Source organism: Rhipicephalus microplus, chromosome 10 (genome assembly GCF_043290135.1).
Source record: "Rhipicephalus microplus isolate Deutch F79 chromosome 10, USDA_Rmic, whole genome shotgun sequence".
Lineage (NCBI taxonomy): Eukaryota > Metazoa > Arthropoda > Arachnida > Ixodida > Ixodidae > Rhipicephalus > Rhipicephalus microplus.
Genome location: NC_134709.1, coordinates 16,680,326 through 16,694,405, shown reverse-complemented (window position 1 = coordinate 16,694,405; position 14,080 = coordinate 16,680,326). Strand labels below are relative to the sequence as shown.

General features: G+C 44.8%; 1 protein-coding gene across 1 annotated transcript in view; it reads left to right on the top strand.

Moving 5' to 3' along the window:
- alphaCOP (coatomer subunit alpha) overlaps positions 1 to 12,449 on the top strand; it is a 33,099-nt gene extending 20,650 nt beyond the window's left edge. The window contains exons 10-14 of the mRNA XM_037432526.2: positions 1,849 to 1,995; positions 5,749 to 5,835; positions 7,237 to 7,422; positions 8,544 to 8,808; positions 11,165 to 12,449. Of these exons, the coding sequence (XP_037288423.2) occupies positions 1,849 to 1,995; positions 5,749 to 5,835; positions 7,237 to 7,422; positions 8,544 to 8,808; positions 11,165 to 12,300 (1,821 nt within the window). The 3' untranslated portion in view covers positions 12,301 to 12,449. The remainder of the gene's footprint in view (positions 1 to 1,848; positions 1,996 to 5,748; positions 5,836 to 7,236; positions 7,423 to 8,543; positions 8,809 to 11,164) is intronic.
- The last annotated feature ends 1,631 nt before the right edge of the window (positions 12,450 to 14,080 follow it).

Below are 14,080 nucleotides of genomic sequence, written 5' to 3'. Positions count from 1 at the left end.
AGTTTTCTTTTTAACATGTGACATTGTGGCGTAAACAAATTTAGATAATGCACATGGACGGGCTGTTTTGTTTTAATTCATGAGACACTGAGCTGTGCATCTATAAGGTGGACAAGAGAAAGGTAATAACATATTTGCTTGCATAATTCTCGCACCCCGCATTTTTCCCTACAATAATATAATTTTATTTTTCCTCGAGTAATTATCGCACCCTTGAAAATCGAAGCTGTAGTGTCGTCTGCTCCTTCCAGCCATTGATGATGATAGTGCACAACAGTCTGGCACAACTTGTTCAGCAGTGAACTATCAATGCACGGAGCCCCAATCCAATCCAAGCCAAGCCAAAGTGGCAAGTTTGCGCTGCGGCATGCACATGCGTTGTGTCTGTTCTGTGGTTATGTTATTCATGAGGCGATACGGAAGCTACACGGATGCTTTCAAGTTGAAAGTGATTCATGTGCCAACAGCAACAGGGCCGCCAAGAGGCACTTTGCAGTCGGCGAGTTTTGTGTTTACTACTAGTGAAGGCAGCATCGGCAGCTGAAAACCACCAAGACGCGCTGGGTCTTCTGAGTGCCTAAGACTCAGATGGAAGCTAAAGCTTTATTTCGTCTGAAAATAACTTCGGACGATTCCATGTGTAATGATTATCAGCCCAAGGTTGATGTCCTCCGCTAACCTTTTGCGGGTTCCCGTTCAGTGACAAATGCTGACACTACGCCCCCAACGCTCACAAGCTTTGCATGCAGTAGTATTCGGAAATTCTCTACTATTTGCTTGCAGCTTTTGTGTCTCGAATAAACTTTGTCTTGCGTTTAACCTGTGGTTTTATTGCTCAGTTAAGTCTTGATTAGTTCTTCTCAAAGCTTGTAGTTGCTAGCATGAGAATCCCGATTTGCAGCCACTTCGTTTTTTTCCCCTGCTCCGTACAATTTCGCGAAACTTTTTCATGGCGTAATTCTCGCACCTCCCAACTTTTCATTGGTTTTCCATGAAAAAAAGTGCAAGGATTATGCAAGTAAATGTTGTAAATAGCACATAATGATGTTTGTGTGAATGAAGGAAAAGAACTTCGAGGGCTTGTTTCTTGGTTTGACACATTCTAATAAAAGGCAGCAGATAATAAAGCCATGGAAGGTTTAGGGTACGTTAATTATGCATTTTTAAGTGTATTGTAGTAACTGTGATCTCTAGTTTCACCATCCATTCATTTACGTAAAAAAAAAGTAAAATGGACCAAAAAATAACAACTTTTTGCTGCTAAAGACTGAACCTGCAACTTTCAGATCACACGCATTGAGCATACAAACCGAAGGTTTTACGTTCGTTCTTACATTGAGGATTGTGTGCCAAATAAGAACCACAAAATGTGAAATCTATGGCAAATAACATGCCTACTTATTAATTAAGAAAGTAAGTGTACCTGTCAATAACATCACTCAAAGAAAAGCAACTAGGAAAAGTGTAGGTAAGTCAAAGCCAGTGCTCTCAGTGTCCAGTAGCTGTTGGAACACGCTTACGTTAGTTTCAATACACTCAAACGTCATTATAAAGAAGCTGCATATTACTCGAAAATAAGCTTGTTATATTAAAAAATTTGTTATAAAAGCAAATTCACAATACTATATCTATTGCAAGATATTGCAATATTCACTTTGTTATATCAAAAATGTTATTAGGTTTGGGTTTGTTATATCGAGGTTCGAGTGTAGTTATCCGGAATAGAAGGTTGCTTGAGTCAATTGTAGCACATGGTATGCAAGAACGCGTGAAACGCTGGGAGTTGTGTGCCGGGCACGTGGCTTGGCTTCGAAAGATAGCGGAACGGTTTTGCCATTCTGCCGACAGGTTCTGCACATGGTGCGAAACGCCAAGCTGGTGGGCCAGTCGATCATAGCCTACCTGCAGAAGAAGGGCTACCCGGAGGTGGCGCTGCACTTCGTCAAGGACGAGAAGACGCGCTTCGCCCTCGCCCTGGAATGCGGAAACATCGAGGTGAGCACCAGTGGCAGTCCTGCCGTGCAGTCAGGCTTCCGTGAACACTTGGCCGCTTCCAGTAATAAAGCAAGCATTGCAATATTGCAATTCAGTTGAACATGAATTGAAAATTTTGGAAATTCCAAAGTGTTCAAAACAAACGTATGTGTTTTACTGCATGTAACGTGCTTAAAAATAGTTGCTTCAGTGCAGCATGCGGTTGCCGTGCCATAAAGTGGACCACTACAGCAGAACTTGTTACATATTAAAATGTGTCATTTGTCGCATCATATAAGCGCATACAACACACTTTAAAGACTTGCCAAAAATATATTACTTGTGATAAATGTAATACATATGCATCTTCAAAGTGCGGCTTCACGGCACTGCAGATTTATTTCGACAAGGTCGTTTCGGGACATAGCAGTCTCATGCTGCAGTGAAACCATCCGTACAAGTTGGTTAAGTGTGGTGAAATTAGTCTATTGGCAGGTCTTGAATACTAAGAAATTTCGGAAACTTTAAATTTGTGTTGAAGCTGATTCGATTTCTGTAATATTAGTTTGAATATTTGAAGTATGTAGATATTCGCTATGGCCTATTTTTTTCGTTGATATAATATGTACAATGGAAAGCTTGGAGGGCGGCAGTTTTTAACAGCCATGCTTCCTATAGATGTGGTGTTTCAGGCACCTTGAAGCAGTGATCTCTTGCATTACCATAAAAACCCACATATGACTAGGACCTGGATATAGTCGCAGGTGTAATTAAAGGGTGGCAGATGTGAGAACAACTGTTTTCACCCTAATATAATACGAGCAATTAAACACATTTATTTGCACATCTATTCATTGTCACCCAGTGCTTTCTATCCCAAAACTCCCTTGTCAGAGATATTTTCTTGCGGCGCCTCATCTTCAATGCCATGTAAAGCGTTTCAAAACGAACCTTTCTTGAAGGCACGGCAAACGAGCACCGTGCGAGTGCGTGCCCAGGCCTCGACAATCCATGTGCATTGCACTGCTGGCGAGGCCTGCACCAACCGTCCAGCAGGGTTCACTTCTGGCTCTCCGAATCTCATCCACTCCATATACAGGCGCTTGATGTGGTGTATTGAGGCACGCATCAAGCGGCTGCAGCTGGAGTGTCATCCCTCTAGATTTTACCCCTTGACAAGCTTGGCACAGTAGTCGAGTCGAAGTCACTTCATTGAGGTGACTCTGAAACGCGGCAAGCATGATTATCGACGGGAGCCCCAGTAGTGCTCTGTTGCTCTTGAACGTTGTTGGTCAATTCCTGTTCAACGTCGGAAAATGCTCTATTTTTTGGCACCCGGAAAATTATTTTCTGGCCGTTGCACACAAAGAGGGCTTCTTGGTTTTCCCGAACCATGAATGCTTCACTCGTTTACATTGAATTGCTGCTTTGCGGCACAGCTGCTGATGGTTTGAGCAGCTGATATTATTTTTATTTTTAAGCAATTGAATACTGGTTTCACAGTATTGTCATGGTGTGAAATTGGGGCGGTCATGAAGTGTGCCAAGCGATTGCAATGGCAACTGTTGCGAGTAGGAAACACAGACGCCTGATGATGATAAAGTACCGTCCAATACTGAAACCAAAACTATTAATGATGGCTGGAAATTTCTGGTATCCAAATATAGTAGGGGGCTGCAATGTTGTATAATAAAATCTAGAATAATACTTCCACCTATGTGTGAGTTTTTACAGTATATTTGAAATTAAGGTTTCACTTATGTACTCAAACCCCTAAATAATGAACCCAGATGTAACGAAATATTGGTTATAACGAAAGTAAATGAAGAATAGTCTTTAAATTTATAACGTTAAAAATATACCTTTGTTACGAATATCCAGATATATAACAAACTTATTTTTGTACAATATGCAACTTTGTTATAATGAGGTACCGTATTTACTCAAATGTAACACGAGTTTTTTTCAAAAATCTCTCTGAAGTGATTTGGGGGTCCGCGTTATAATCGAAGCACCTCAAATCGTGCCTTGGCGGTGCCGCCCCACTGGTTCCTTAAAATGGCTACGACAAACCTAGCGATCTTTCAACCTTGTGCTGGCAACATATGCACGCTGGCAACATCGAATCCAATCCAATCCTATTGTTCGCTAAGTGTTTTGCGGGCGGTTCATTTCCTTTGTGCTTCCGCGACTTCGGCCCAAGCAAATGGCAGCGTTACGAGTTCAGTACGATGCCCGCTTTAAGAGAAGTGCAATACTGATGGCTGAGGAAATCGGCTACTCAGCCGCAGCTCGACGGCTAGATGTGGCGGAATCTACTATCTGTGGGTGGAGGCTCTAGCGTGAAGCGCTCTTCAAGAGTGAGCCCGGCCAAAAAGGCTTCCGTGGACCTCGTTGTGGCTGTCACACAGAACTCGAAAAAAAAAGTGGCGGAGTTCGTGATTGAGCAGCGAAATCGCCTATTGGGGGTCAACGTTGGGCTGATTCAGTGGAAAGCCCGAAACGTAGCTCGAGAGATGGGGATCCCGCGGGAGAACTTTAAGGCTTCACGTGGATGGGCACAAAAGTTCATGCGAAGAAATGGATTTTCCCTCTGGCGAACAACGTCGATAAGGCAGAAGCTACCAGCAGTTTGCGAAGCGAAGCTAGTGAAGTTTCAGCGCTATGTGCTCGACCTGCGCCGCTCGTCGCAAATGCCGTTGAGGCACATTGGCAACGCGGACCAGACTCCCGTTTTCTTAGACATGCCTATGTCAAGGACTGTCAGCGAAACAGGTGCCCCCCAAGTTCGCATAAGGACAACAGGCAACGAGAAGACGCGGCTAACCGTGATGCTAGCCTGCTTGGCAGATGGCCGCAAGTTGCCGCCATACATCTTTTTCCGACGCAAAACCATCCCGAAGGAGCTGTTCCCCAGGGATGTGGTTGTTCGCTGCCAAGAAAAAGGTTGGATGGACACTCCGCTTATGCTTGACTGGGTCAAGACTCTGTGGTGCCTACGGCCAGGTGCGCTCCTCCACCGCGCCTCCATCCTAGTTCTCGACTCATTTTGCCGTCACCTGACGCCCGAAGTGAAGAAGCTGATGCGGGAAACTCAGACGCAGCTCGCCGTTATTCCCGGAGGTATGACGTCCATGCAGCAGCCATTAGACGTCTGCCTGAACAAACCATTTAAGGATAGAATGCGGCAGCTGTACGGAGAATGGATGCGAGAAGATCGGGCTTTGACACCTACGGGTAGGATAAAGCGACCTAGCGCTGCAAAGATTGCCGAGTGGGTGTCCGCCGCTTGGTACGGGCTTTCGCACGACATGATAGTTCGCGCGTTTAAAAAGTGCTGTATATCGAACTATATGGATGGCACGGAGGATGACCTCATCTGGGAGGAAGAAAGTGACAAAGAGGGCTCGACCACCGGCGATGAAAGCGACGAGTGAACAAAACTCACTTTATATTTAGAAACTGGGATGTCTTTGCTACTACCATGTGCAGCAAATAAAGGTACTTTTTTCCCCCGCTTTAGTCGCGTTACATTCGTGTTCTTTTTTTTTTTTCCGGCACTGAAAAGTCACCCCTCGCGTTACAATCGTGGTCGCGTTACATTCGAGTAAATACGGTATTTGTGTATTGTGCCTTTATGCTCTTGATTTCGAAACTGTCATTGTGCATGCAAAGCAGTCTGTCTAGTTATCTTGGCATGGGTTTTATTTATGCAAGCATTCTAGTGCGCATCTATTCTAGCACTCACGAGTCTCGTATGTTTCAATCCTTTAGGTTGCGTTGGAAGCAGCTCGCACTCTTGACGACAAGAAATGCTGGGAAAAGCTGGGCGAAGCTGCTCTGATGCAGGGAAATCACCAGGTAAACGGAGTGGTCCCAGAGAATAGCACAGCTGTTTCTTGCTGCTGTGATTCATTGTGGTTGGGGACTCGGTACATTACACATTTTGTGTGCAGTTACGTCACATACTGTTGTTTCCAATTTCGCAATTCTCTGACAGTTTGGCCCTGCCGTCAGCAGCATTCTTCATTTTTGACGTGCGTTTCAGTAATGAAAACTAGATCTCAGAGGGAAGATTTTTGAACTGTTTTGAACACCTGTTTCATTTGGGCAAGTGCGGCCCTTGAAAAAGGTTGTTTTGGTTATAGTGCAGTACCGCTTATAGTGTGAATATTCGCGACTCCCGCAACTTACGTTATAAGCGGTCTATACTGTATATGACTCCAGGTAAGGTGACACCACACATTATGATTAGGCATTGATTTTATCACATCCAAAATTTTTAAGGTGTTTTGAAACCCTAAATGCACGCAATGAACAGAAAGCAGAGGTATAAGTAAATGGCCAAGTTCATCGGCCATTTACTGCTGATCAAACCTCTTAAAGAAATCGGGAGTCGGCAACTGCTTCTTTGCACTATGTGCCTTCAGGACAAATCTCTCTATACCAGCTGAGAAGCTTCACGGTTTACCATGCGTGTGCTTTGTTTCAAACATTTTTTTACTAGCAAAGCCTTTTTTCTTGAAGGCCTGAGCTGCTTATTTTTCATTCTTAGGTGGTTAAGATTATCTAAGCACCTAAATTTTAAACAGTTATGAGAAAGCAGCAAATATTTTCTGGTATGGAACCACGAAAAGTATGAATTAACCGAATGACGGTGTTCGAATTAAGAGGCAGTCGAATATTGTTTCAATACATTGAAAGAATAGAGGGCCAACCAAAAAATTGAATTTTGTTGGAAATAAAGAAAAGTATGAATCATCAGATTTTAATTACCGTGAGGTGTCTCTACTTTTTTCGGAAACAAAACTGCGTTATATACGGGACTTGATCATTAACGTACACTTAAGGGTATTTAAATCTCAGCCCTTCAAAAAGGTCAGATTTTTCATTAGCATTGCTTGTGCTTATTTTTTATGGTGTATTCTTGTGACGGTATTAGGTGCTATTCACCTAATGATGATAGAACAACACATCTGCTGTGTTGGAGGACTGTTGCATGCCTAATACTGTGTATTGCGAAGTCCTGTTCAATCCACAAACAGCAATGATGCTAGGGTGCTTAGTTGAACCTCTTGGACCAGTGCATTAAAACCCGTCATAAGTGTCAACAGCATGAACTAAGCTTCTTGATGTATGCTGTCATGTTTTTTTTAATGCCCTTATAAATTGAGTGTGCTGTGCTTCTCAATGATGTGCAACCAATGAGTTGCCCTGTCTTCAATATAGTGTATCGACCTGCATTACTCTTTGGTGCCTCAGGTGGTAGAGATGGCATACCAGCGCACCAAGAATTTCGACAAGCTGTCGTTCCTCTACCTGATAACGGGCAACCTGGAGAAGCTTCGCAAGATGCTCAAGATTGCGGAGATACGAAAGGACACGAGCGGGCAGTTCACCAACGCCCTCTACCTCGGCGATGTGCAGGAGCGCATCAAGATTCTCAAGGTTTGTACAGTTAAACCTGCTTATAACGAACCTCCATTAAGCGAATTTCTCGATATAACAAAGTTTTTCTATTTCCTGCCGTCACTGCATAGAAGTACATCTATTTGCGACCTCTATGTAACAAAGTAACCGCGGGAGACAACCTTGATATAACGAATTCTTGCCATGAACAATCTAAGAATTTTGCCCCGGAATTCGTCATTTCGGCACGAACATGCATCTTCCGCGGTTGTGCCGGCAACTCCCAGGTGAGAATGAGCGCTTGATATTGCGCGCGAATGTGCACGAGGCAGACAGGCGGGCTTGCGCCCCGCTTGGCGGCATTGCCATCATTTTTGCCACCGCGGGAACATGCGAAGATGTGCCCTCGCTCTCCAAACCACAAAAGAAAAAGAAAGCTATACTTCTGCGTTGGCAGTGCGACGCTCTTGGTTAGCGTCACATATGCGGGGCTGCGCTGACTGTAGCTTACCTGTACAAAGCAATGAGCGAGTAAGTGATACGACTACCATTTGGTAAAGTCGCAAACACTTCAATCCTTGTGTAGTAGCGGGCCCCGAGCCAAAGGTCTGCGAGCCGTGTGCTTTAGGCCCCTGGCATAGACGTTCGCTTCCTTGTTTTTGCCATGATGGTGTGAAGGCCATCACGTGACTCTGCTCCACCAGTAGAAACGTGCAGACTTTATTGTTAAACTGAAGGACTCTTGCGGAAAGATAGAAAGATTTCACTGTACTTAGTTTTAATGTGATGGATTAGTGGCAGCAGTATCATCTTGAGAAGCCGAGTTCAGCCAGAGTTGGTGTTGTGATCGCAGTGTCTTGTATCTTAAGATGCATGATGCGTTATTTAATATTTCGGAAATACAGATACTGATACAAGTTCTGCGAGATGTATCATTGTATCGTAATACAAATCCAAGATACTCTAGGAATATGGGAGATAGTATCTAAGATACACGTATCTTCCAGACTGCCCAGCACTAGTCACCATTATTGCTGCAAATTTCTGCAATCCTGTCACAGTTGTCGTCATCGTTTTTAACTGTCCGTGTTTTTGAGCATTACCTACTATCTTTCCTTCCTTTCTTTGAATTGTGAGGTTTTGATGTCGTTGCCATGCAGAATTGTGGACAAACCTCCTTGGCCTATTTGTGTGCTCGCACACATGGACTCACGGAAGAGGCCGAGGCTCTCGCTCCTCTGGTTCCGAACGCAGAGTCCCACAGTGCCCCAGATCCGAATGCTCCGCTCCTCACGCCTCCCGTGCCGATCCAGCCATGCGATGAGAACTGGCCTCTGCTGAGCGTCACCCGAGGCTTCTTTGACAGTGCAGCTACCACAAAGAAAACTGCCATGGCTGCACCAGATGTGGAAGTGGACGCTGAAGGTAAGTCAACGGGTCTTGGGGTGCAGAAAAAAGCGTTATTGTGCAGTTACTGTGAGTGTAACTTAAGAAGTAGTGATGGGAAAATAGTGAACTTGAGGCTGAAAACGAATAGTGATTTGTTTGAAAAATTTCAATTTGAATAGCTTGAATAGTATGTATGGTGTATATTCTATAGTATAAAGAAAAATTAGAATTCTTTTCATGACCCAACTAACAAGCTCAATATAAGAATCGGTACTCTGCATGTATGAATGTCACTTTTTGGTTGGAAGAGATGTGGAAGCAACTTGGAATCTTGTAAGGTTGAATGGCAATTGCTACAATATAGTACGCTCTAAAATTTACTAAATTCGGTGCTTGTAAGTCCATTTAATGGAACTTTCAACTTCAAAAGTAACTGAAGTGAAAGTACAGAAGGATCTACTTTTAATGGGAACGTATACATGAAGGGTGTGCCTCTATTTGGCTCTCCTGTGAAAATATAGTTGTTCAGATTGAAGTACCGTATTTACTCGCGTAATCCTCGCACTTGCATAATTCTCGCACCCCCCACATTGCCCAACAAGAATAAGATTTTTTTTTTCCTCGAGTAATTATCGCACCCTCGAAAATTGCCGCAATAACGTCGTCTGCTTGTTCCAGCCGTTGATGATGATAGCACGCACCGTCTGACGCCATCTTTTAAGCATCAAGCATACTATTAATGCACGGAGATTCAATCCAATCCAAGCCAAGCCAAAGCGGCAAGTGCGCGTTGTGGCGTGTTTTGTATGTTGTGTCGATAATCTTGTCACGTTATGGGGCAATACTGAAGCTGCACGACTGCTTTAAAGTTGAAAGTGATTTATCATGCACTAAACAACGGCAACAGGGCCGCCGGTAGGCCCTTTGGAGTCGACGAGTTTTGTGTTCGCTACTGGTAACGGCAGCTGAAAGCCACCAAGACGCGTTGGGCCTACCGTGTGCCTAAGACTGGGATTGATGGTAAAGTTTATTTCTTCAGAAAGTAACTGTGGACGATTCTGCTACATAGCCATCATCCCAATACTGACATCGTACGCCTACCTTTTGAGGGCTCTGGTTGGGTGACGAACGCTACCGCAACGCCCACAAGCTTTGCATATGATATTCTAATTCTCAACTATTTGCTTGCACTTTTTGTGTCTTAACTAAATCTTGCCTTGTGTTGAACCTCTGCTTTTATTGTTCAGGTAAATTTAATTAGTACTTTTCAAAGCTTGCTTTTAGTTGCTGGTGTAAGAATCCCGATTTGCGGCCACTTCATTTTCTTTTTCGCTCCGTACGTTTTCGTTGAAAGTTTTCCCCGCGTAATTCTCGCACCCCTCAACTTTGCATTGGTTTTTCACCGAAAAAAGTGTGAGGATTATGTGAGCGAATACGGTAAGAATATTAATGGTCGAAGAATATGACCCTTTCGACTGATGAGGGCAGTATACAGAGAATCTTTCCTCTACCACTTGCCATTAGTGTACTAGTAATATAAAACATTCTCACTCTAGGGTTCCCTTAATGGTGTATTGTAGTGTATGTATATTTATTTCAACCTTCGAAAGTGGCTTCGCAGCAGTGCGTATTTTCTCTGAACGGTGGTGCCATGGCACAACACCACCACGGTGTAGGGGAACTACTTAGAGAGGCACTACATGAACTCAAATGCGCATATAGTATTCATACTTTCGGATACTTTAATTTCGAACGACTTAATATTATGTTGATGCGAATTTTAATACTGTACTGTTAGTTCAAATATTTGAAGTGCTCGAATATGCGCCCATCTATATCAGGAAAGCATCAAGATTTGGTCTTGATGGTACTGCAGGGTACTCTTTGTGAATGCAAATCTCTTGAACGAAAGGGAACCTTAATTAGGACAACTACTTCTTAACATAATTGGTATGTAGATCCCAAACCTCTGTTTATCTCCGAGTAAATGGCAGTACTGTTATAACATATTTTCTCAGCCCTTCAAGTTCGGTTTAGTGAGTTTAGCTGCAGCAACGAATGTGCCAGTAGCGAGTGAGAGATTCTAAATGTGGTTAGGTGCTTTCAAAGATGTTAAAAAAATTATGTTGCCACAATGTGACCACAGTATATGCAACTGAGGTGTAGCTAGTAACTGAAGGATCATTCAATGACTATATTTTGTGGGTACCAAAACTAAATCTGTGTTATTTTTACAACTGTACAGTTGTTTCTTCTGGAAGGTTGTTTTTTTCTCATGTACCATAGTTTCTGCCTCATTCTAGTGTGCAACACTACTTCACTACTTAATAAAACTTTCATTTCACATCTGAAAGAAATAGTGCTAATGTAATTTCCTTTTTTAACATCTCAGGTTGGGGTGATGATGCCGAACTTGCTCTGGACGAGGAAGGCGCAGCTGGCGAAAAGGAGCCGCTTGAAGCCGGCGAAGCTGGAGAAGGTGGTTGGGACGTGGATGAGGACATTGAGCTACCACCTGAGCTCGCTGAAGCGACGGGACCCGCCCCTGGTGCCGGAGACGAGGGCTATTTCGTGGCCCCAACCAAGGGCGTCTCCCAAAGCCAGCAGTGGGTCAACAATTCGAAGCTCGCCGTCGACCACGTCTTGGCCGGGTCGTTCGAGTCTGCCTTCCGTCTGCTTCATGACCAAGTCGGCGCAGTTGTCTTTGAGCCACTGCGACCACTTTTCATGGCAACCTTCGCACGTTCCCGCACGGCGTTCCAAGGCTTGCCCGAGCTGCCCTGTCTGTACGGACATCCTCTTCGGAACTGGAGGGATGCCAGCTCCGCCAAGAGCGCACTTCCGGCCATCGGCTGCAAACTATCAGACCTGCTGGACCGTCTGCAAGTGTGCTACCAGCTGACGACATCTGGCAAGTTCTCAGAGGCTGTCGAGAAGTTCCGGGCCCTTCTGCTCTCGGTACTCCTTCTGGCCGTCGACACGAGACAGGAGATGGCGGAGGCCCAGCAGCTCATAGAGGTGTGCCGCGAGTACATCCTGGGTCTCTCCCTGGAGACCGAACGAAAGGCGCTTCCCAAGGAGACGTTGGACCAGCAGAAGCGGGCCTGTGAAATGGCCGCGTACTTCACCCACTGCAACTTGCAGCCGGTCCACCAGATCCTGACCCTCCGCACTGCGCTCAACCTTTTCTTCAAGTTGAAGAACTACAAGACAGCGGCATCCTTCGGCAGGCGGCTTTTGGAACTGGGACCACGCCCAGACGTGGCCTCACAGACCAGGAAGATCCTCCAGGCTTGCGACAAGACGCCGACAGATGCGCACGAACTGCGGTATGACGAGCACAACCCGTTTGCACTGTGCGGCAAGAGCTATGTTCCCATCTACAGAGGAAAGCCAGAAGCTAAGTGCCCATTGTGTGGAGCCAGCTACCTCCCAGAATTCAAAGGCATCGTGTGCGGTGTGTGTTCCGTGGCCGAGGTTGGCAAGGATACCATCGGCTTGCGCATCAGTGCTCTGCAGTTCCGTTGATCTTGTGTCGGGATTCTTGTGGTGCTGCAATATTTGTATAGCTTCTGGCAGTGGATTTATTTTATTTGTGAGAGACACTATATAATATTTTTTTCTTTCTTGCTGCTCTCCATTCCAGTAAATAAAATACAGCTGCCGTGAGAACAAGAGCCTGTGTCTTGGTCCATTTCACTTATTCAGACCCGGAGCATGATTTTTGTTAGTAGTTCTGAACACTCTTGGAGAATCTAGACAGCAGATTCTTAATTATGGAGAGGGCGTGCAAACACGGACACGAGAAAGAAGTCGGGACACCCTAAATGCCACAAACAAGTTGGTTTTTTACTGCCATATATAATTTGTGCGGAATATGGTCTGAACGTGCCCTTATTACTTGCCTGATATCCATGTGTCTATTTGTATGCTCTGCAAACCTACCAAAGTAATTGTCAAATTTCCCTTGCAGCCTGTATCATTGTGCAACTAGCATCATATGACTAGGAAAAGCCCTGAAGAAGTTTTGCGTCTGCGCTTAGGTTTTGCTCACTGAAAATTTAAATGGTCTTGCGATACAACAAAGACACAACGACTTAGCTTCGGCACCATGCTATTCTTGTCGACTGAAAGACTTGCTTATTGCCATCTCTGAACCATCGCACCGTCGTATAATGATAATCACATATATGCCTTTATATGGCTTATTCGAAAGTCGCATATAGACCCCTTCAAAAACTGCTCCCTGGGCGCTGCCATAGTCCTTCCTGGGCTGTGAATCGGCATGACCCCCATAAATGCTTTGCTGAGGCTTTGACTCTGGCCTTTGTACTCCTACAGGCAGGCCAGCATGGCGATGTTTTTGGCCCTCCTGAGAAAAGGTGCATCTTTATAATGGTTCAACAAGCAAAAAGTCATGCGGTCTCTTACACATTCGCCCAGATGATAATGTTGTAAATTGCTGGCGTATCTAGCCTTGTAACATTTACAGGCAATTGCCCTGCCCTGTTGTTTTCTTTCAGTTTATGAAAAACTGTATGCGAGTTATTTCACATACAGTTTTTTGTTGAACCCTTTTATCGCCGTACCACACCCCAGCATAAGTGTCGCTCATCACCAGTCACATGCGAAGTCTGTAACATTAAAAAAAAAAAAAAACTTGTTTCCTGAATAGCCAGTGACCATGTGGAAACACTATCCTTTACACTGTGTGCGGTGTTCCTAAATGTCGGAGTGCTTCAACGAAACATTGACGATCTCTCTCAAGTTCACTGCACTTAGTAAGCAAAATTTATGGGATAGCACCACAGGTCTGGCGAATGTTGCCGGAAGTCGGACCATGTAATGTCGTGCTGGTGCATGCGCTGACCCCGCGTGCGAATGCGACAAGTCATCTGACCTGGATGAGCCCTTATGCTGCTCTGTAGAGGCTTTCTTCCTTGGCCCACGTTCCAAAGCATTCCGAACAAGTCTGTCAAGGTGCGCGCACGGAAAGGGGGGCAGGGAGAGGGGCTTCCTAGCTTTGCGAAAGTCCCTGAATATTTTTTTGGACAGCAGGGTCTTTCTTTTAACCGTGCTGCCGAGCGAGCCATGCACCGTCATCTCCCGCCTCTCGGACCGCCAGTCGAGAGAGGTCACGTACATCGCAAGTGTTATCAGCGTGATATAGCATTCTTGATAGAAAAGTGGCATGGGTGAGAGGATATATATGGTTTGGACACTTTAGAGAGGATATGGATGGGAGTGTATGAAGGATATTGAGAAACCCTGCGCATCTACCGATATGCGATGGATAAGATTTCGCCGT